General features: G+C 39.2%; 1 protein-coding gene across 1 annotated transcript in view; it reads right to left on the bottom strand.

Annotated features, from left to right (window-relative positions):
- Positions 1-8,620: 8,620 nt before the first annotated feature.
- kcnq3 (potassium voltage-gated channel, KQT-like subfamily, member 3) overlaps positions 8,621-24,108 on the bottom strand; it is a 190,149-nt gene continuing 174,661 nt past the window's right edge. The window contains exons 10-15 of the mRNA XM_041241842.1: positions 21,425-21,627; positions 20,095-20,200; positions 12,455-12,586; positions 12,139-12,234; positions 11,625-11,709; positions 8,621-9,358 (exon numbers count right to left, since the gene is read on the bottom strand). Of these exons, the coding sequence (XP_041097776.1) occupies positions 8,621-9,358; positions 11,625-11,709; positions 12,139-12,234; positions 12,455-12,586; positions 20,095-20,200; positions 21,425-21,627 (1,360 nt within the window). The remainder of the gene's footprint in view (positions 9,359-11,624; positions 11,710-12,138; positions 12,235-12,454; positions 12,587-20,094; positions 20,201-21,424; positions 21,628-24,108) is intronic.

The following is a 24,108-nucleotide window of genomic DNA, read 5'->3' as shown; positions in this document are numbered from 1 at the left end:
TGTGCTGACTCTGCTGGCGTGTTCATGGGCTGCAGGAAGAGGGTGGCAATCGCCCAACAACCACCTGTGAGTCATGGCAGTGACACGGGGAGGTGGGAAAGTGGGTGTGTGGACTTTCCCCCTCTCTGAATGGCTGAGAGGCGAGTCTTGGGTGATTGTTGGTCCTATAAAGTAACGCTCTGCTGTCTCCTCAGGTCTGCCCACTTAGACGCACCGAGAGTGCGGAAGCTCTGATCCAGGACCGGGAATCAGGCGAAACAAAGAGTGTTTCACAGCGAGACAGAGAGAGCGGGGAACCCTTGGGCAGACCCCGGCGTATTGTAAAAGAGCAGGCTAGTTAGCCTACAGAGTAGGATGGTGATCCGGGTCGTGCAGGTAGCGGCGACCGGGATAACGCTGCCGAGTGCAGCACCTTTTATTTGTAATTTTATTACTGTTTTATTTTCCATTGTTCTTTTCGCCTTCTGTTTTCATTATTATTTCTTTGAGCACCTGCGAGTGCATTTGCTGTTCGCGTACCAGCTGTGGTATTTCCGTGGTGCTGTCTGTCATCGTTGATAGGCAGCCCACGGTCAACAGTGCCCTCTGCCGGAAAAAGTAAGAACTGTCAAAAATAAAACTGGGCACCTGTGTGGTGTTTTCAATTACACCTGTCTGTCTCCTAGTCAGTGAATTACCCACACCCCTTCCACAATATATATATATATATATATATATATATATATATATATATATATATATATATATATATATATATATATATATATAAAGTCTACACCCCCTTTCAAAATTTTCACCTTTTGTTTCTTTATAGACTGAAATGAAAATGCACTAAAATATATATTTTTTTTAATGTATCTATACATCCTACCACACAACTAGCAAGTGAAAGAAATATTCTAGAAATTTGTAGAACTTTGTAAATAGCTTGGTTGGATAAGTGTCCACCACCCTTGTAATAGAAATTCTATATTAACTCAGGTGTAACTAATCACCTCTAAAATCACACACCAAGTTAAGTGGCCTTCACCTGGGTTAAATTGTAGGGATTCACATGATTTCAGCAGTTCCTGTAGGTTCCCTCTGCTGGGTAGTGCATTTAAAAGCAAAGACTCAACCATGAGCAACAGTGCTTTCAAAAGAACTCTGGGACAAAGTTGTTGAAAGGCACAGATCAGGGATGGGTATAAAAAAAATATCAAAGGCCTTGAATATCCCTTGGAGCCACGTCAAGACAATTATTAAGAAGTGGAAGGTGTACGGCACCACCAAGACCCTGCCTAGATCAGGCCTCCCCTCCAAACTGGATGACCGAGCAAGAAGGACACTTATCAGAGAGGCTACCAAGAGGCAACTTTGCAAGACCTACAGGCTTTTATGGCCAAGACTGGTCAAAGTGTGCATGTGACAACAATATCCCAAGCAATCCATAAATCTGGCTTGTATGGTAGGGTGGCAAGAAGGAAGCCATTACTCAAGAAAGTCAACCTTGAATCCCATTTGAAGCATGCCAGTAACCACTGAGGAGATTCTGCAGTCATGTGGCAAAAAGTTTTGTGGTCTGATGAAACTAAAATTGAACTTTTTGGTCTAAATGCAAAGTGTTATGTTTGGTGCACACCCAGCATAGTGCATCATCCAAAGAACACCATCCCTACTGTGAAGCATGGTGGTGGAAGCATCATGTAATGGGGATGTTTCTCATTGGCAGGGACTGGGGCACTTGTCAGGATAGAAGAGAAAATGAATGGAGCAAAGTAGAGAAGTCCTTGAGGAAAACCTGCTTGGATAAATAAAGCATTGCCACATTTATCCAAGACCATTGGTTTCCAAAATGCATTTCTATATGTATTTTCCTCATTAATTTTTAATTTTTTTTTTCTAGAACAGTGATATGGAGAATGAGGACCAAACTCTGCTGTTTTGTCTCATTATTGCCATATGAGTTCCTAAGAACAGCTGACAGCACAATATTCTGCAGACCAACAAACACACAGGTGTCCTTATGGGCAGTCTTGGTGGAGGATTTGGAGAAAACCAAATGTACACTTGTCTACATACAGTGGCTTGCAAAAGTATTCAGACCCCTGACCAATTCTCTCATATTACCGAATTACAAATGGTGCATTGAAATTTCGTTCTGTTTGATATTTTATTTTTAAACACTGAAACTCAGAATCAATTATTGTAAGGTGACATTGGTTTCCTGTTGGGAAATATGTTTAAGAAAAATAAAAAACTGAACTAACTTGCATAAGTATTCAACCCCTGTGCTGTGGAAGCTCCCAGTTTGCACCAAGGACACAATTACCTTACCATTGGCCTCCACCTGTGAACCATTAAAGTTGCTGTCACATGTTCTGGATAAAAACCCAACTGTTGAAGAATCATTGGTAAGGCTGTGAATCTGAAGGAAAATGAAGACCAAAGAGCATTCTACAGAAGTTAGAGATAAAGTAATACAAATGCATAGATTAGGGAAAGGGTACAAAATAATATCCAAGTGTTTGGATATCCCAGTGAGCACAGTTAGATCAATAATCAGGAAGTGGAAGCTGCATCACACCACCCAAGCACTGCTAAGAAAAGGCCATCCCTCACGTCTGGAGTTTGCCAGAAAGTATGAGAGAGACCCAGCTGTGATTTTGGAAAAGGTTTTGTGGTCAGATGAGACCAAGATAGAGCTTTTTGGCCAAAACTCAAAGCGCTATGTGTGGTGCAAACCTAACACTGCCCATGCCTCAAGACACACCATCCCTACAGTGAATTATGGTGGTGACAGCATCATGCTGTGGGGATGCATCTCATCAGCAGGGACTGGCCATCTTGTTACAATTGAAGGAAGAATGGATGGAAAAGAATACAGGAAAATACTGCAAGAGAATCTGCTTCAGTCTGCTAAAAAACTGAAGCTTGGGAGGAAATTTACCTTTCAGCAGGACAATGATCCCAAGCACAAGGCCAAAGCAACGTCGGAGTGGCTCAAGAACAGAAAGGTGAATGTCCTACAGTGGCCCAGTCAAAGTCCTGATCTCAATCCCATTGAGAATTTGTGGCACTATTTGAAAATTCGGTCCACAAGCGTCGTCCAACCAACCTGAACAACCTGGAGCAAATCTGCCAAGAAGAATGAGCCAAAGTCACTCCTACACTGTGTGCAAAGCTGGTACATACTTACCCCAAAAGAGAGGTGGCTCTACCAAATATTAATGTGTGGGGGATGAATACTTATGCAAGCAAGATATTTCAGTTTTTTATTTTTCTTAAAAATATTTTCCAACATAAAACCAATATCACCTTACAATAATTGATTTTGACTTTAAGTGTTTTAAAATAAAATATCAAACAAAACGAAATTTCAATGTATCATTTGTAATTCAGTAATATGAAAAAATTGGTCAGGGGTCTGAATACTTTTGCAAGGCACTGTATAAAAAAAGAAAGTTTGATCTTTTTTTAAAATATATTAGTTAACTGTGTTAGGCTATTGATATTGTATTGATATAAAATTTTCAACCTTTTTTTTTTTATTTTATTAGTTCTAAAAAAGTATATATATAGATATATATAATATATATATATTATAGTATATATATATATATATATTATAAGTCATATATTTGTTTATTTTGCTTAAGGTTATGATACGGTGACTAAGTTGATTAAGTTACTAGTCCTGTGTGTTCCTATAAAACACACCATATACATTGGCACGAGGATCCCAGAACTGGTAAACAATGCTTTTGTTCTGTATTAGACTATCAGTTTATAAATTCATATGTTTATAAGCTATTGCAATTTTAAACATTCTGTCCTAGAATGATGATCAATACAATCTTGGTAATATAAGGACTGAACCTTACATGAGTAATAATGATCTATTTCTATGGATTGGTTTAATATGTCGTGGCAGAACATGCAATAATTGGAATGGAATAATTAATAAAGATTTTTTTTTGTTTTTTAAATTATACAATCCATGCTTCTTTCTGCGCTAATTTCTTGTTGTTTTCAACCTGATAACAACAATTGCAAGAGGTAACAATGAAATTACCTTACAAGTTGTTTTGTTCTTTTCACTCTGTGGTAGCTGTACTATGTCAGAGGTAATTTGTGTTGCCCTCCCCCCCCCCCCCCCCCATACCTATGCATATTCCTTTAAGCTTAAAACACAAAACAAGACAAAGATAACCATATTTTAATGTCTTTTTTTATTAATAACTGGTGAAATTGTAAAGACAAAACATAAAAAAAAAAACAAGTTAGAAGTACCATTTGCATATTATACAATTTTAATTATGATATTAAAACTGGTCAGTGCCAGAATATATATTACAAGTAGCATTTAAAAAATACAATAAATAAAATTATACATAGCACTGAAGGCCACTTGTATAAAAGTTGTGTTGCCTTTTGTTTTAAGACAAACAAAAAGCAAAAAAAAATCTGATACATAAACAGAAAATTGGCTACACTAAGAAAAATTAAAAAGGGCAAGGCACAATACATATTATCAGTCATATGCCTCAAATTATGAATTATGAAAGTGGTTCCATAAAAGAGCCTTTACTGAAAATGCTTTATTTCAGGACAACTAAACCTTAATCAAGCTGAATGTAACACATTCCCGTTTGAAAAGGGATAGTTTTTTCACAGCTATCTTTGTGTTAACTAAAATAATCAAATGTAATATTTATTAATCTTCCAAAAATAATAATAAAATAATAATAATAATAATAATAATAATAATAATAATAATAATAATAATAATAATAATAATAATAATAAAACCTCTTAGTACACACTCCAGTACACATTTTATATACATTGAAATAATGCACATGCTATCTTGTTGTTTTCCTCGTTTGTTTTGTAATTTATTTAGGGTATATAGTTTAATCTTCCTTATGACATATTCTGTAGTGTAATAATGTACTGTATTAATTTCTCAAGCTAATTATAATGAAAGAATAATAATAACTATGACTTTTTTCTTCAATGTGTTTTCAATTAAAAAACATGCTGTTGAAATGTATTACTCTCTAGGGAAAATTGTTGATAGAACCATAAACTTAACCATGTCATGCCATTATGTGGAGCTATATGTGCCATTTTACTGTGAGGCAGTGATTTAAGTAGGGTTATGGATTGAGTCAACACACAATCTGTAAAAGACAAACTGAATAAGTCAATGGATAGAAAACAGCACTTAACCAAAGAAGCATCAGCTTATAATGATTTTTAGACAAGGGAGATATAATGCAGGACTTATTGTACAGACCATAGGTAGGTAGATTACTGTACAAAACCAGCCATAAGGCAAAAGGAACAGTTTGTTCCCTTTAAGAAAAACATATTAGTTTTAATTAAGGTTTAGCTGTCATTATATAACAATTTATTGTACATGTGTCAAACACTTAAATTAGGGAACTGTTTAGAAATTAGGACAAGCATTTCAATTGCCCTTTACATTATCAACTTTATGGAAGACCAGTACATTGTATAATATGTCCACCCGGATGGATTGTTACTACAGTATTTCTCTTCCGATTTAGGAATCATGGAAAGTATTTAATTATTGAATTGTGTAATATGAATTACGGCACTGATTTAAATGCAAATAAAGGGAAATTATCTGCAGGCAAACACTCTTTTTCAGAAATTAAGAACCATCATCTTATGTTGCAGTTCTCAGACTTTAATATGTATAATGTTTCAATTTGTACAAATTCAGGCTTTGCGTAAAAAAACCTAAAATATAAATACAAATACCTCAGATCTGTGGTCTTCTGTTTGGGGACATTAATAAATTTAATTGCAATGATGTGTTTATTTATCTTAATTGGTATTTTTTTTTTTTTTTAGCAATAGCCTGATATGACATCTGTTTTCAGCAGGAATCATGAGTGTGACATTATCATGTGACTATCATATGACTTTGGAGCCAGCTAATGTAAGGGAATGGGTTCATTGGCGATTGAAAAATGAAGTGCTGTAGTTTCATAACCAAGAATTCTATACAAACATTACTAGAAATGAATCTAGTAGTATTGTGTTCTTTAAATTGCTTTTAAAATACCATATACAGTCTATAATGCCACAACTGAATGTATTGTTTCTTACAGAATTAAAAAATCATGTTAATTGTTTAATGAATTTGTTAAGGCAGATTTGTAAAATCTGTAAACAGGAAAATGTTATATATCTATTTGAACAAAAGCTCAGATAACAAGGTGGTTTTGCTGTCATAAGAGAACCGAATCAGAACAACCAGGCCCTGCCACTCAGGACATTTAAATCAATTTACAAGATGCACCTGTTTGGCCATCTTATCTTTTCTCTGTATTTTCCTAAAAATCAAATTTCCACTTACAACTTTTAAAAAATATATTTATCATACAAAACAACATTCCATAGTCTGACTAGCTATCACAACTTGATTTGTTTTTGTCTTGATCATATCATAAAAGTTTATTAAAATGTCCCCTACAGAAGTGACTAAGTTAATAATTAAAATGTTAAGCTCCAGTTTTCTCACAAGAGGTGCAACAAGGTACAGTAATTGGAGTTTCTCAATTAGTGCAGTGAACTAAACAACCTTTACATATTAAGCAAGCTAGACCTAGTATCAAATAAAAGCTTGGTTATCTCACCAGTAGGCACAAAAAAGGCTACCATCAGTTCTGAAAGTCCAGGACCTATAAGCTTCATTTCAGTCATCTTTACAAATTAGAGATTCAACAGCAGGTTATACAGGGAAAAAAGAAGGCTAATGAATAAATATTTTGCATTTTCAACTCAAGTTTTGACAAGTGTGGAGTTCAGTACAGATCAAATTAGGAACTAGGAAGATTTATAAAACATTGTGCATGTTTTACGACCATAAAATAGGTGCTGAGAGTTCTGAATTCTTGGATGGGATTTATAAAACACACGCAATGGCATAAACACGCAATTTATACGTGACTTGTGGGGGCAATGTCTCTGTGCGCTTTAGCCCTTGATGCATATGTAATTCTGTATATACATTGTAATTCTGGGGGTTTCTGAACTAAACAGCTAAAATTGGGAAGGAATTTGCAAATGAAGTATATTAAATATTCCGTCTAATTTATTAAAGCTGCAGGTAATTGCGGGCTTCGTATTTGCATGATTATTTTAGAACTCTGAAAAGCAGGAGTTAATTTGCCACAGTCAGACAGTAGGCTATATAAAAGGCAAAGGTGATGTGGGAGACTTGTCTGCAGCAAGGACACATCATTTTCAAGGACAAAGAAACATTTAATAGCATTTTTGTTTTTTAACCCTTCTGATCAAGTCAATTTGTAAATTACGGTTTATGATATTGGTACCGTATTGTTTTGCAAACAGAGTTGGAAAAAAAACAGTAAAAAAAAAAAAAAAAAAAAAAGGACAGAGGGACACATGATGCAGTTTGTTTGTAGCGAGAGCAAGTACAGTTTTTCGACCCTATATACCATACAGATATGCTTTAAAAAAAGAGTTAGAGTAAAAAATACAGACTAACATAAGAAATAGGAGAGTTGTAACGCATAAGACTTTAAGTCATAGCTAAACTGAAGATATAAGTTGTAGTTTAACTGAAGACTGTACATTTGAAGCTGTATGGAGTTATTGTTGCTGAACATATTGCATCGTATTATATAAGCAACCTCCTGCAAACTCTGAAGTGGTATGTTTGTTTATTAGAAGCCACCGCACATTCCATATTTTATTCATTTGTCCTGGTGATGTATTTCGAGCTCGTAACATGTGTTACAAGTACTGCTTGTATCAAAATCTCCAATTCCATATTGGTAAATTTCAGTTTTCACTTCTGAGCATCCTCATCCCCATGGCTAGTACCAGGCTGAGGTCTTTGTGTGCCAATCATTTTCTTTTGGAATGTGTAGCCTACACATGCAGGATTGACCCAAACGCGTTATTTATTATAAAACATGTGTAAGTCTTCACGGCTAATTGTGGTGAGGGGGATTTAAATTGGTCATTATTTTGATGATGAGTGTCTCCGTACTGGACTCACACATTACATGGCTTGGACTCTGGACTTCAGCATTCACTAATACAGATATGCAAATACAACCATATATTGTAAATGGCAAGTTGATCTATCAAGCATTTTGTGTTTTTCAAAAATTCCACACCCCTGCAGAACTGCACACACAGGAATTGGGTTGGGCTGTCTTCACACCTCTATACCTTGTTGCACCTTATTCAAGAAAGAAATTAATTAATTTGATCTGCTTAATTCCTGGCACATGAAACTGGAATCAAAGCCACACATGTACTGTACAATAAAGCTCATAACATTTGGTTCAGTCATTTTATATGGTGTAGCTCCATGCAAACCATGCACAAACAACTGAAGTTTCTTTTTACTGCTATGAAACGACATAGCTTTTTTTGTATATATTTGGACTTTGCAGTGTTTATCACTAGATTTGCATGCATTACATGCTGTACCTGTTGCTCTGAAGCAATAAAGCTTTGGGTTAATTATTTTATTTCGTCAGGAGTTGAAATATACAAAGTGTGTATACTTTACATTAAAGAAGTCTATTCCCCCCCCCCTTCAAAATCTTCCTTGCCCCAGACCCAGCTAAATTCCAGCAGTGGAGTTGGTCCATACTGAGTCAGGAAATCCGTCCCCTGTCGATGACAAAGGAAGAGGCCCACTTGGTGTGAAAGGATCAGTGTCAGTGTCTGTCTCACCTTCTGCTAAGTATCGTCTTTCTTTCATCCAACTCGAACCCCCACCGTTGGGGCTAAAAGTCAAATCATCCTTCTCTTGGGAGATGCTGAAGCCACTGGGTGAGCGCTCCAGTTCCTCGTGGTTAACTGAAAGAAGTGACAGCGGGGTATCTGTGTCGCGCATCAAGGTCCAACCCTGCCGTGGCGATGGGCAATCCATGAAGGGGGTTTGCTGCTCCCTTTCATATTGCAGGCTATTTCTGGAGTCCGCCAGTGTACTGATGGGCAAAACATTGGGGCGTTCAGTGTAGGATGGAACAGGGGGAGGTGACAGTCTCATGGAACCTGACCTGTCCACTGTAAAGGATGCTGAAAAGCTGGTGCATCTTGGATCATTCCTGAAGAAGCTATACGGAGCCACCTTGCTGACTGGGATTTGGTAAGACATATGAGGACAGGGTTCAGTGTAGTTGAAAAATACCCTTTTTATCTCTGTGTACCTGTTGTCCTCTTTGCCCTCTGTCGGGCTTTGTTGGCCTGAAGTCTCCTTTGGAAAATGGTGTCTGCATGGTTCTTCCTGCAGTTGGTCCATATGCTGCATATGCATATCCACTAAGAAGTCAAGTTTTTTCTCCATATGTTCAATCTGGAAATGAAAATGGACATAACATAACAAAAGCAGCATCTTGGCAGCATAAACACAGTGGCCACTAATAAATATTCCAAAATCAAGTCACGCCACCAAATTACTTGAGAGTGCCTAAATAACACATACATCTGCCACAGCCTTTACTCTTTATACTATAATATTCTTTAAAATTGTTATAAGTTACATACTTTTTATTAAAAAGGGATATATGGGAGTTGAACAGCTTCCTGCCAAAAAGCCCAAAACTTTTTGAGGAATCTCCTTTTAAGAAAGCATCCCACAGCAGATAAATATATAATACGTTTAAATAATCCCCTTGATTGATAAAACTGTACTTTAGATATGATGGAAAATATATTCAAATAGTTAATGCAAAATACATTTAAATTACTGCAAAATGTTCATTCTAGACATACATACATACATTCAGTGCCAGTTAGTGTGAAAGGTGAAGACAAGGCTGCTGCTAAATAAGATCTGCTGTGTGGCTAGGGACTAGCTGATTCACAAGTACACTACACTTAAGTATCTATAGTAATATGTTACCTTTGATCAGATACATAGAGAATTGCTGTTGGTTTAACTAGATTTTGACCCAATATGACAAGGATTTTTGTTGTGCTGTTTTGGATTTTTTGAGTTAGACAGGGTTCTTTATGGCATTGTATCATTTCAATTCATAATAAAAAGGCGTATGGTACAAACTGTAACTGGACCAAACGAGGGAATACTTTTATGATTTTATATGTGGTGTGTGATGGATTTCTTTTTTTATACAGCAGGTGTGTGGACAATTATCAGATTGTGTTATTTAAAAGCCTTCCATCTTTAAATGTGTTAACTTCTTTGTTTAGTTTACGAGTAAAAATCATTTAGAACAGCTTTTCTTAGTGAGATGTTATATAGAAAAAAAGGTAAGCAAATTTTAATTAATAGTTCTTATTCCACCTTAAATGTTTATACTCTAAATTTGTGTTATACACTGCATACTACAAAATATGAAACGAAAAGTTTTTAGTAGAATGGTTGATAGTTACACTGAGCTGGCTTAGACTCGATCAAATTAAAAGATTCTTATCATTTGAGTCACCCATTTACACCCGAACACAGACCTACGCTGGCTTTGGTTCTGAATGCACGTGCATAGCCCCTGAACTGTAATGTGTGTCTGATGATGTCATATTGACCATCCCTTGCATGAAGAGATTTCCCCTCCTCAAAACACAGTCAGAAGAGTTTAAATCAACAACAAGCCATGTGTGTCCCTTGTGTGTTTCTACATCAAGGTGGTAGTTCAATGGTAATTAAGATTTAATTTTACCATCAGAAATGGAGCAAAGTGTTGAAAACTTGCATATCGGACATATAAAGAAATGTGTTATTGTATATATTTGCACATCAGTCTGACGATGTTGTATGTAAATGTAAACAATAACTCCCATTTATTTTCTAACCCATTAAAAAGACTTTTCAAGAAAAGTGAAACTCATTTGTTTAATAGCTAAAAAATAAACATCTTTGACTTTCAATTGTGTGCCTTTTCCACCCAGAACCCAAATTTATTTATCACATTCTAACAACGCATGACGGTACTAGCAATGATACAATTAAAAAAATGAAACCTTCCATAAATCAAACTATTTCCTTATAGGGGTCATTTGTTATCAGTAAAGTGCTTTTGGACCTCACATGTATCCCACATAAATTATTCCTCTTCACATTATAGCACAAATATAAAACTTCCTGTTGCTATTGTCTGTACATGTTTGACACTGACAATAGGGGTGTTGCCCACGATCGTATGTGGCAAATATAAACAGAATTATTAAACAACAGTTTTATTTTACCTAATAGAATCTAATAAATGACTCTGCTGTTAACGTCCTGAGCACACTGATGCAATTTGGTACTTATATATCTTTTTATATACATGATTTAACAATTTTATTGTTTCCGACCAGGACAAAAAATTATGGTTAATGTGGCTCCCTGAGACATTTTGTTTTGTTTCCAATTGTTTCCTCAGAATATGAGCTATACTACACACAAAATGTTTACTTCTGAGTTAGGTTACCTTATATAGTTTGTTTCCTACGTGCAAAAGGAGTCTAGAAATTGTTCACATTGAGATTTAGCAAGCAAACTAGGTACGGTTCGTTTCCCAATCAGACTTTGTTGTTCACACATTACACCAAACATACCAAATCATACCGAGTGCCAACCAAACCTCTAAATGGACCCAGTGTGAACAGCTTTAAAATACCTGTCTTTCTACTTTCACAAATCTTCCCATCATGCTTTGGTCTTCAGCCTCTGGCACTGGTCCTTTGAGTAAATATGGGTAATTTCTGTTGAAAGAAATAAAAACAAACATTATCAAATCCACACAATTCATAACAAGTATTGTTACTCGAATGTGAAATCTCCACAAAGATTAATAGTTAATAAACATAAAAAGGAAGATGGACTGGGGATTGTCAGACAGGCAGGCTGACAGACTATACAGTAGCATTGAGAAAAAACAAAGGATAATCTCTATGACTTGGGTGAAGCCTATTTATCCTGCCACAGTTCGAAACAAGTACTCCTGTGTTTTTATACCTTAAAATGTTATACCTGAAACTAATGCAAATGTGACTACGATTATGATTTACAATCAGTATCTAATGGTTGAAAAATAATTTGTATGTCTTAATATGTAACACAGAGTAAGACACCATACAGCAACAACAAAAAAATAGTGTTCAACAAAACTGAATGCAAAGAATAAACCAAACCTAGGAGATTGTTGGGAAGGGTATGAAAAAGATCCCTTTTGAGCCTTCTTATGTTTTGGAGTTGAAGGGGGTCCTGGAGACAAAATCATATCTATTCTGAAAGAAAAAATACAAATGGCATTTAAAAAATATATAAATTCAATCCAGTCCAAATTATTAACAGTTTACAATTGCATTAATAGCCTGTGCAGTGGTCATTATCTCCAGATACTTAAATGTCAGGTTGTCAGGTAAACATGGCTACTTCACACATAAATGCTAATGTAACACATGGTATACAAGTTTTTGTGGTCAGGTTTGTAGAAGCTGGTTTTACCTTGTTTGGAGGTATTTAATTCTGGAAAGCATATCAATATGCCCTGCTGAGTACTGTTCTATCACATCCTTTACGTCATATGGCCTCAGTGTCTCCTTGAATTTCCTTTTGTTCAGAAGAAAGTTCATGATTCTGTGGGAATAAATGCAGAAGGTTGGGAACAAAAATGGCAATATTTTGTAGACTCTTCAAAAAAGTTAGCACATATATACTGGAGAAGAAGCAAGTGAAAACTTTATGTTGAAAAAATATACAGTGCCTATAGAAAGTCTACACCCCCTTGAACTTTTTTCACATTTTACTGTGTCAGTGCCTCACAGTTTCATACATTTAAATGAGGTTCCCTTTCAATTCGAAAATAACCATCAAGTATGGGATATCGCCCCCAGGCGGTAGAATTTAGCTGAGCTTATGTCAAAGCTGCCGATAGGCTGGTGCATGCACTGACGTATAAGCCCACCCCCTTGTCTGCTTAGAATACCCAGTGCATGCAGCATCATGTTCTCCTTTGCTTTCAGCCAGGTAGGTATAAGCACGTAAGTATTTATACTATTAAGTAATTATACTATTCAGACGGGTCTGTAGCACCTAAGGCCTTTGCCCTGTGTTTTCAGAGCACTGCAGGTAAGTATAGTACCAGAACCCTTAAGACTTGTCTGTTGTACCTTTCAGCACCTGCACCATTTTGGAGTGTTTACATTCCTGAGCACATCACCAGCACTCAGTGATCTGCTTGAGGGTCAGCTGACACTTAGGCGTCCTCGTGCAAAGCTTTCCAATGCTCTTGATGAACAGCGCTTCGGTGCTCTATGCTCTGCATGCTAGTGCTCGGCGCTTTGGCACTCGGTACTTGGTGTTTCGGGCCTTGGTGCTTGAGCTCTGGCGCTCTGGTACTCAGCGCTCGGTGCGCACACTCGACGCTTGGTGCACGAGCCTCACTCGGTGCACGCACTTGGCACTTTGACACTCGGTGCATGAGCTTCGGCACTCGACGCTTGGTGCACGTTCAGCACTCGACACGCGGTGCACGCACTCAGCGCTCGGTGCACGCACTCGGCACTTCTGCGCTCGACTCTCGGTGCATGCACCTTGGTGTTCGGTGAACACGCTCGGGGCTCGGTGCACACACTTGACACTCGGTGCATGCACCTCGGTACTCGGCGCGATAGTTCTACGTTCAGTGCATGTGCTTGCCGCTTTGACGCTTGGTGCTGGGGTCCACGCGTCTTCACACCCGGTACATGTACATTGGTGCTTGCACATACTCGGTGCTTCACACTCATCGCACATAATGTCCGGCTTCCATAGATGTCTGACTTTCAGCTCTAAGTTGCCAGTGTCGAACTCACATGAGGACTTGCCTGGGGCCAGAATATGCTGCATCTGCCTTGACAGACAAAACATACTGCCAACTGTGCGCTAAATTGCAACCGCACACTCTCCGCCACAGGACGAAGAAGGCAGTTGGGGATCATTCTCCCTCATCTCAGGCTTCTCACTCAGAGTCCGCTCCGCCAACGCCTCCACTCAGGCTGCAGCTGTTAAGGAGCCTGTCTTCCCAGCCAGACGCTAGCCGAAGAGCTCCAGACACCAGGCATGCTCAGGAATGTTTCCCCAGCCCATCTATGCAGCCACAGGGTTACTCTCCCTCTAGCAGGGAACGCTTCCGCCATCATTCACCCCGTAGGAAAGCGGATCGTCCCAGATCCCGCTCCGGGTCACCTGATCGAAGGGATTGATCTCGATCTCATCATAGGAACAGGCGCCATAGGGACAGGTCCGGCATGTCGGAGCTCACGTCCAAGACATCATGATGGGCCAGCAGTCTCTGATTATGTCCTTGGTGCCAAATATCGCACCTCGACCCAGGGATGAACCAGTTGCGTCTCTTGTCTCTCAGCCGGCGGTTCTTCCACAGACTCGTTGGCTCCACCTGTACAACAGCAAGACCCACCCTTAGGGTCTTCTGATCTGGATGCGATCTCTAGGGACACATCAGACGTGGAACCCCTCCTCTCTGAAGAGGATTTGGACACAGAGTCCGTCGGCACAGGTACATCATACCAGGATGCTTCCGGCATTCCCGGATTTTATTAAAGATGTGCAGTCCACTTGGGGGGCTCCAGCCTCTTCTTCTGCCACATTTCGAAAAGCTTCAGCTTTTTCGGCAATGCAAGGGGCAGACACAGTTAGGTTGGCGTCGTTTCCACCAGTAGACATTGCTTTCGCCACTCTGGTGAAGACCCCGACACTATCAAGGTTGACAAAGGATCTTGCATGCCCTAACAGGCAATGCAGGACTACGGAGGTGTACCTCAAGAAAGGATATTTGGTGGCAACAGAGGCAGTTAGGTTATCTAATGTTGCTAGCCTGGTAACAGTATATCAGGCGGCGATTATTAAAGACCTCCCTGAACAACCCTCGGTGTTCCTTCGAACCTAGTTGGGGTTAGTTGCCCAATTATTGGTGAAACTGGCCCAGTTGAATGCTAGGACGCTGGGACAGAGCATAGCTTCGTTGGTGGTGGCTAGAAGGCAGCTCTGGCTATCGCAAGTGAGAGTTCAAGAGCCTGACAAGGTTCCCCTGTTAGATGCCCCATTACACCGGGGCACACGTTTGGCTCAGCGGTGGAAGACATGCTCCAATGATCTGTTAAGGACCAGGAGGCTTCTAAGCAGATGGCGCAAATGTGGCTGCATCAGGGTTTTCAGCCAAAAAGCCCACAACAACAGCAGCAGTGGCATAGGACATCACCACACCAGCCAGCTCGCCCAAGAGTTAGAAAGCCCTCACCTGACAATACTGCAACAATCAGTGAGCATGTTTTTACAAGACTGCTGCGGAAAGCTTTGCATTGTAGAGGATGCGGTAGACCACGTCCTCGTGGGAACCAGACCTCTCAGGAACGGCCGCGGGCCAAACAGCCCTAAGACATCCAGATATCCTCCAACCCACCCCTACACCCCTCCACAGCTCCAAATCTGGCAACTATGCACCGATGACATCTGGGTGGACAAAACTGTAGCCATCGGTTACAGACTTCAGTTCCGGTTAACCGCCCCCCCCCCCCCCCCCCCCTTTTCAGGGAGTGGTGGTGACCGCAGTGAAGAACTTCAACCAGTCTTCAGCCCTGAGTATGGAAATACAAGCGTTGCTGAGCAAACACGCTATCCAGTCAGTATACCCTGCTTTGATCGAGCAAGGGTTTTACTCAAAGTACTCCCTGGTGCCCAAGAAGGACGATGGGTTCTGCCCTATCTTGGATCTGAGGCTACTGAACAAATACCTTTGGGTGTTACCGTTTAGGATGCTCACGCACCGACACATCATCCAGTCTGTCCGGTACAGTGACTGGTTTACAACTGTGGACTTGAAGGATGCATACTTTCTGTCCCCATCTGTCCCAGTCACAGGGAGTACCTGCATTTCGCCTTTCAGGGCAAGGCATATGAGTTTCGTGTCCTTCTATTCGGCCTGTCACTCGCTCCTTGAATCTTTTCAAAGTTTATGGACGCCATTCTGGCCCCTTGCGGGTGCAGGGCATTAGACTGCTGAACTATCTGGACGACTGGCTTGTCTGTGCACAGTTAAGGGGACAGTTGGTAGAGCACACAGTGTGGGTCACAGATCACATCCAACGACTGGGTATGAAGGTGAACTCAGACAAGAGTAATCTCGTTCCGAGTCAACAGACCGAGTTTCTGGGTCTGCATCTGGACTTATTGTCCATGGAAGTGACCTTATCGTCACAAAGAGTTGCCTCAATAGATCAGTGCCTCTCCCTTTTCAGGTTGAGTAAAACAGTGAGCATGACGTTATGTCAACGCATGCTAGGGTTGATGGGTGCCGCCTCTCAAGCCCTCCCATTGGGCTTACTATACCAGAGACCTCTTCAGGCCTGGTTCAATGCCTTCCGGCAGCATCCGCAGCGAGACAGACATTGCAAGTTGGAGGTTTCCCAAAACGTGCTGGAGATCCCTGCGTTGGTGGAAGGTTCCATCCAATATTCGTCAGGGTGTGCACTTGGGTCCCATCCTCAGGAGGGAAATGACCACCACAGACGCCTCTAACGAAGGTTGGGGAGCGGTCTGGAATGGGAAAGGGACCCGCGGAGTGTGGGCATGGCTCTTGGAGGTCAGCTCACATCAATGCTCTGGAGCTCAGAGAGGTGGTCCTCACCCTACGGCATTTCTTGCCGGTGCTTCAAGGAAAGCACGTGTTAGTGCGGTCGGACAACACTACGGTTATGGCGTATATCAACTGCCAGGGCAGGTTGCTGTCCCATGGGCTTCATCAGATTGTAGCACGGTTATTGCTGTGGGCACAATCTTGACTAACCTCCCTCCATGCAGTCTATTTGCCAGGCCGATCCAATCACGCAGCGGATCTCCTCTCCAGATGAGGTCCCCTTGAGGGCGAATGGTGCTTTCACCCTCAAGTGGTAGCGCACATATGGGAATGGTTCAGCAGAGCGCAGGTGGATCTCTTTGCGTCGCGAGCATCCATGCATTGTCCGCTATGGTTCTTGGTAAAGGTTCTCAACAGCTCCCTAGGAGTTGATGCTCTGGCCCACGAGTGGCCGCCAGGGCTCCTGTATGCCTTTCCCCCGATACTGATGCTCCCCACCACCTTGTAGAAGGTGAGGGTAGAGCGGGAGACAGTGATTGTGGTCACCCCTCGGTGGCCTCAGAGAATATGGTTTTCGAACCTGGTGCAGCTCTTGCATGGTCGCCTGAGCGAAGTCCTCTCCAAGCCCAGGGAGGGCTATGGCATCCGAGCCCCGAGCTGATGCAGCTAAGGGTTTGGCCCCTGAACGGGAACACCTGTCCGCCTTAGGACTGTCAACAGTGGTTATTTCTACCATTCAGAGTGCAAGAGAGCCCTTTAATAGGTTCCAGTATACGTAGAAGTGGCAAATGTTTCAAGATTGGTGTCTGGCTGGGGGCTATGATCCAATATCGTGCCTTACGGCAGTAATACTACAGTTCCTTCAGAAGCTTTCAGATGAAAGGAAATCTCCCTCTTCACTTAAGGTATATTTAGCCACCATATCAGCTTGCCATGTACGCATTGACGGGTTGTCACCAGGATGCCATTTTTTGGCATCTCAGTTCCTGAGGGGCGCAAGGCAAGGGATGAGTTTACCGTCGTGGAGCCTTGATGTGGTGCTAGAAGCCCTTACCAAGAACCCATTTAAGACTCTCCACAATGTGGATTTGAAGCTCCTGTCTGTTAAATCCGTGTTTTTACTAGCTGTGGTTTCAGCTAAATGGCTGAGTGAGTTACACGCAACTAATCAGTGCATCCCTCTTGTACTCGAGGAGACGGGTTAGGGTTTCCATGCGTCCTAATCCGGCTTCCTAGCCAAATGTTATATATCCGGCCCATGCGAACCAGTCGGTGGAAATGATGGCGTTTAATCCTCCCCCTTTCTCTTCCCTAGAGGAAGAAAGGTTATACACACTGCCCAGTGTGGACATTACGGTGTTACATTAACTGTACACGAGGCATGAGGCAGACACAGCAGTTGTTTGTGTGTCATGGTTCCAAGACCTTGGGGCAGACGTTATCAAAGCAACGTCTTTCCCAATGGACAGTTGATGCTATTAAGTTAGCATATGAATCTGCAGACCTTCTGCAGCCAGGGAAGTTGAAGGCGCATTCAACTAGGGGGGTGGGGACTTCCTGGGCCCTCTTCAGAGGTGTGCCCGTGTTTGAGATTTGTGCTGAAGCCAGTTGGGCTACACCGCATACATGTCCGAGGTTCTACAGGGTGAATGTGCTGGGTTCCTCTCCTCCATAATTTGAAGCATCTGTGTTAGACTCTCTCATGCTGCACGATGCGGACATATAGAGCAATTAGTATTCTTCGGTGGTGACCATTCTACCTTCGTGTTATGACGTAAAAGGAGCAAAGGAGAACGTCATGTTGCGTGCACTGGGTATTTTAAGCCGACAAGGGGGTGGGCTTAGATGTCAGTACATGCACCAGCCTATCGTCAGCTTTGACATAAGCTCAGCTAATTCCTACCGCCTGGGGGCGATAGCCAATACTTGATGGTTATTTTCTCTTTCAGGGAACCGGGGCTGCATCCTCAACCTATCAATTTTTTTCCGCTTATCTACACACCACAATCCTCACTCTTAAGGGGAAAAAAGTTTTAATTGAGAAAAAAATGATATATTAAAAATACAAAACTGAAAGATCATAATTGGATAAGTCTCCATCCCCCCTGAGTTAATACATGGTGGAAGCACCTTTGGCAGCAATTACAGCTGTGAGTCTGTTGGGATAGGTCTCTACCAACTTTGCACACCTAGATTTGACAATATTTGACCAGTCTTCTTCACAAAACTGTTCAAGCTCTGTCAAGTTCCTTGGGGAGTGTTGATGGACAGCAATCTTCACATCAAGGGATGATGTTCTTTGGGTGATGCACTGTGTTGGGTTTGCGCCAACAAGTCCGCTTTGCATTTAGACCAAAAAGTTCAATTTTAATTTCGTCAGACAACAAAACTTTTTGCCACATGGCTACAGAATGTATACATACAGTGTTTTTTTGCATACTTCAAATGGGATTCAAGGTGGGCTTGCTTGAGTAATGGCTTCCTTCTTGCCACCCTACCACACAGGCCAGATTTGTGGAGTGTTTGGGATATTGTTGCCACATGCACACTTTGACCAGTCATGGCAATAAAAGACTGTAGCTCTTATAAAGTTGCCATTGGCTTCTTGGTAGCCTCTCAGATCACTCTCCTTCTTGCTCGGTCATCCAGTTTGAAGGGACGGCCTGATCTAGGCAGGGTCTTGGTGGTGTGTTACACCTTCCACTTCTTAATAATCATCTTGACCATGCTCCAAGGGATATTCAAGGCCTTTGATAGTTTTTTTATACCCATCCCCTGATCTGTGCCTTTCAACTACTTTGTCCCGGAGTTCTTTTGAAAGCGCCTTGGTGCTCATGGTTGAGTCTTTGCTTTGAAATGCACTAGGATCAGCAGAGGGAACCTACAGAAACCGTTGAATTTATCCTGAAATCATGTAAATCACTACAATTAAACACAGGTGGTGTGTTGAAGGCGATTGGTTACACCTGAGCTAATTTAGGATTGCTATTACAAGGGGGGTGGACACCAAGCTATTTAAGTTTTTATTTTTAATTAATATCCTATACATTTCTAAAATATTTTTTTACTTGGAAATTGTGGGGTAAGATCTGTAGATAAATGAAAAAAAAAACTTTTAATGCATTTTAATTCCAGGCTATAAGGCAACAAAAGGTGAAAATTTTGAAAGGGGGTGTAGACTTTCTATAGGCATTGTATATATTCAAGATTTTAATCCATGAAGGATATAACAGCAATGACCAGCAAATGTATGTCTTGTTTTAGGAAGAAGTTAATTTTACATTAAAGTTGAGCTATTATTTTTTCTTACAAACAAGTACTGGAGGTTTAGATATAAGCTGGATATTTCAGAAACAATGGCATGTGTGTTCCAGTTCCAATTCCATTGAAACTTGAACATTATAGCAGTAGAAAAGTAACACCTTATAGTATCCGTCTGATATCTTAGCTGCAAATACAAGATCAATGCTGATCAACTCTGAATAAATACACAAAGCAATACCTGACCTACCTAACAGCCCTGATCATTGTTTTCAGTGTAGGTATCATCTCTTCCAGTAACAGGTCACTAGGGTAGCCCTTGTCTTCAGACCCTGGGTCTGCCAGAGCTCCAGCATCTGGGCGAGATCGTGATGGTAATATTTCAGTATTTCTTTAAAATGATTAAATGTGAATGGCTTGTCAATTTTAGTACCTATTCATGACAAGAACACTATTGCGTTTGGGCAGCCAATTTTGTGTAATCAGGGCATTTTTAATTCTTCACAGGTTAATACTACTCCATAATATTTATAAGTCAGCACTTGACAACCATAACAATTATTAATTAAGTGATACTTTCGCTATAGACAATTCCACTAGTCTTCAGTAGCTGTGAAATATTTAGTCTTCAATAACATCTTAGCACCTATCAATACAGACTGTCAAATTTTACTTACCAGCAAATACACTGGTACATATACAGCGATGGCCAAATGTTTTGCATCGCCCTATGAATGAACTAATTTTGCTTCATAAATCGAATGACACCTGCTGAATAATGTTACGTTAACATACTGAATTACATATTGATTTGTAGTTTTCCAACTACTTAAAAAAAGTAACAACAATTGAAACATGTGACATTTTGAAATATAACATGAAATACTGCACTACTACTATGACATCCGGTAGACTTTTGCAGTATAATTGTATAGTTTCTTTGAATAAATATGTTAAATACAGTTCATATAGTTGAAAAAAAAAAAAAAGAAGTATGTCTCAATCCTAATATTCTAGGTGATGCAAAACTTTTGGCCATAGCTGTAGACTTAAAGTAGAGACAACAAATAAGAACCCCAGTTAACCTGAAATGTTATGAATGCAAAATAATTTTGTGACTCATTTAAATGATCCACAATTTCATTCTATACATAACTATAAAGCACTCAATTATTAATTGACAAACCTTTTTAAAACTCTAAAGCTAAAGATCCAAATTAAAATACCTCTTTCATTCATAAAATATAGAAGTTTCCACAAATAAAACTTTAACCAAACATTTTAAACAAACATATTTAACATCTAAATGTACACAGTTATTTTTTCGCTCACCATGCTTTTTCCATGCATACTGTAAATGGGCGTTTACCATGCTTCACCACTGTTAATCATTCTTTTCCGTACGGTTTGAGACTTAGCTTGTTTGTCGGCTTCTCACTATACTTTCTTACAAGTTGCTATGATTTTACTAGGAACACTACACTTTGAGATGGCTTTACGATGATATACTCAGTAAACTTTGACAATGGATCCATTAAATCCATTAAGGCAATTGAGAATATATGGCACATAAAATTTACCTTCTGAACTCTGTCTAAAAGCATAAGCTTTCATACGAAAGGCAGTTCGGAATCTCTCCCTGTTACTGAAGGTCCCCGCCTTTGACTCCTTAGATGGGCTCTCTGCGATGGCATCTGTATTCAAAGGTGTGAACAGCTTTCCCTTGATACTTGCCGTTCGTTGGTTAGATAGGCGAACACGCTCCAGGAGACTCATTTTCTGGCTGCAAAAGAAATGTTATTCACCCATTTTCCCTTTTGTCTCAATAGTTCATAAATATGGGTCCCTGTGTGGCTCACCTGGTAAAAGCCTGGCCTGGCTTCTGCAGGGGGCATCTCATTGGCTCTGGGTAAGGGAGGCAAAATCTTAACTGCACATGGTTTGGGGTTATGTTCTGACGTCAATTGATTGTTCATGCTCATTCAGCTGGGAGGAGTTAAAGTTATTAAACAAATCAATTGAACCTTCTAAATTGGGAAGAAAATTGGAGGTAAAATAAATGGGCACCCTAATAAAAAAAAAAATGATTCTTTAATATATTTAAACTATGCTGCACTACAATTTTGTCAAACCCTGAACTGATTAATCCAGGTTAACCTTTGCCAGTCCATGAGTTGTATACGTCACCATAGCCAGAACATATTCAACTCAACCTACTGGTATTCACTGTAAGCCCGTGGTGTTTCCGTGTACCATTGTCAGGTGTTGTTACACAAAGTCACATATTTTAATAATCAAGTAGCACCAGATCCTGCTGTTTAGATCATTTTACAACTAGGTTATGAAGCCAAAAGATGTTTCCTTATTGTGAAATTGTTACTGGAATTACTGGTGCTTGATGCAACCCGTTATAAAATCTAGTTCCCAGGGCTATTGCAATACACTTAAACTTAAGAGGTCTGCTTGGGCTTAAATTTAAAACCCGATCCGAACCCGACCAAACAAAAAACCTGACCCGAGCCCAAGACCTTTGAAATATTTTCATACCCGACTCGGCCACTTCCACAAATATATTCCAAACATACGCTATTGAAAATAAGTACCTTCAGTGTAGAGTGTTCCTGGTTTCCAGTTAAAACGTAAATAAATAAAGAGAAAAACACTCACAATTAATCATATCTCATTTACTTCCTTTCCTAATAATCCAACCCTGCATGATTAAAAGAAGACAACAACAGGCTTCTTCAAAACTTTGTTACCATAAATATCCACACAGAAGATGTTGGGGTGTGAATATTACAGCATATTAAGTATACAGCTGAAACTTTAAAAAAAAAATGTGAATCACTTGCAGATATCCATACGCCACTAGAATTTTGAAAAATGAAAGATAAACCGGTAGCCATATTTAAATTTATATTAATAATGTTCAATTTTTTAATCAGTTCAATCTTAATAATAATAATAATAATAATAATAATAATAATAATAATAATAATAATAATAAATAATAATAATAATAATAAATAATTTTTTGTATAAGTTTTTAAGGGACTATTTTTTAGGTCAGAGGTGGAAGGATATTTAATAAAAAAATATTTTCTTGTTAATTAAAATGTTTTTCCTTTTTTTTTTTTTTTTTTTAGTTAGTTGACCCATTTCATAAGCGAAATAAGGCATTTCAGGGCGTTTGATATACTCTAATATCCACACGCCCTGGGAGGTTAAAGCAACTCGGCTTCGCCTCCTGACCCGGGTGTGTGTGGATATTAGAGTATATACCATAGCCTCTTGTGCCTGTGCTAACATAACCTTTTGGAGTTAATTTAATGTAAAAGCCTAAGAGCATGAGGAAACCTCATGAAAAAAGCATGAAATATGTTTTTCTTTCCCGCTTATCTTGCTTCCCTTAGAAATGTTATTATAAGTTTAAGTATGATATTGTAGTAGTATAAACTATTCGTAATTAGTTAAGACCTCATTTTTTATTAATAGTGTTTTACTTATTTGTAGTGGTTCAGAAGTAACAGAATTATGAGTTATTTGTATTCACTTGTAATGTTCTAGTAAATGACAAGTTGCTATACATAGCGAATACTTTTATTCATTATCATTATTTGAATATTTTATATCATCATACCATGGAGCCTTGTTAATATTATTGTTCTGTAGCAACTGTATTTTGAACTGTTCTTTTTGATTGTTTTAAGATATACGTTTATTGGTCACTGAATAGATCATATTTAGTTTGATTGATAAGATTGTTTTGAATTTGTTTTAGGTTTTGCACAATAGTAGGTTGATTTGACAATTTTATAGACAGTTTGTCTTTGATGGTATTGAGATTGTTTTGATTTTATGTTTGGATATTTTTAATAGTGTTAAGGATAACGTAGAGGTTTACGAATAGGCAGGCCTGACTATTTCATTTAACTTAATATCCTTTTTTACTTTTTATTCTTATTTTAATTGATATTGTATTTGAACTTGTTTTTTTTTTTTATTTTAGTTTCAGTTTGTTCTGATATTTTGTTGAGGTTAATAGTCCATTACCTTTATATTGTTTTTATTAGTTTAAATAGGCATTTAGTTTACTGTATGTTAGACTTAATATCCTTTTTACTTTTTATTCTTGTTTAATCAATATTGTATTTGAACTTGTTTTATTTTAGTTTTAGTTTGTTTTGATATTTTGCTTGAATTTAATATTCTATTACTTCTATATTTCTTTTATTAAGTTAAACTGACATTTATTTTATTTTTA

This window comes from Polyodon spathula, chromosome 3 (genome assembly GCF_017654505.1).
Source record: "Polyodon spathula isolate WHYD16114869_AA chromosome 3, ASM1765450v1, whole genome shotgun sequence".
Lineage (NCBI taxonomy): Eukaryota > Metazoa > Chordata > Actinopteri > Acipenseriformes > Polyodontidae > Polyodon > Polyodon spathula.
The sequence above is the reverse complement of the archived record's forward strand: the minus strand, read 5'-3'. Positions and strand labels throughout refer to the sequence as shown.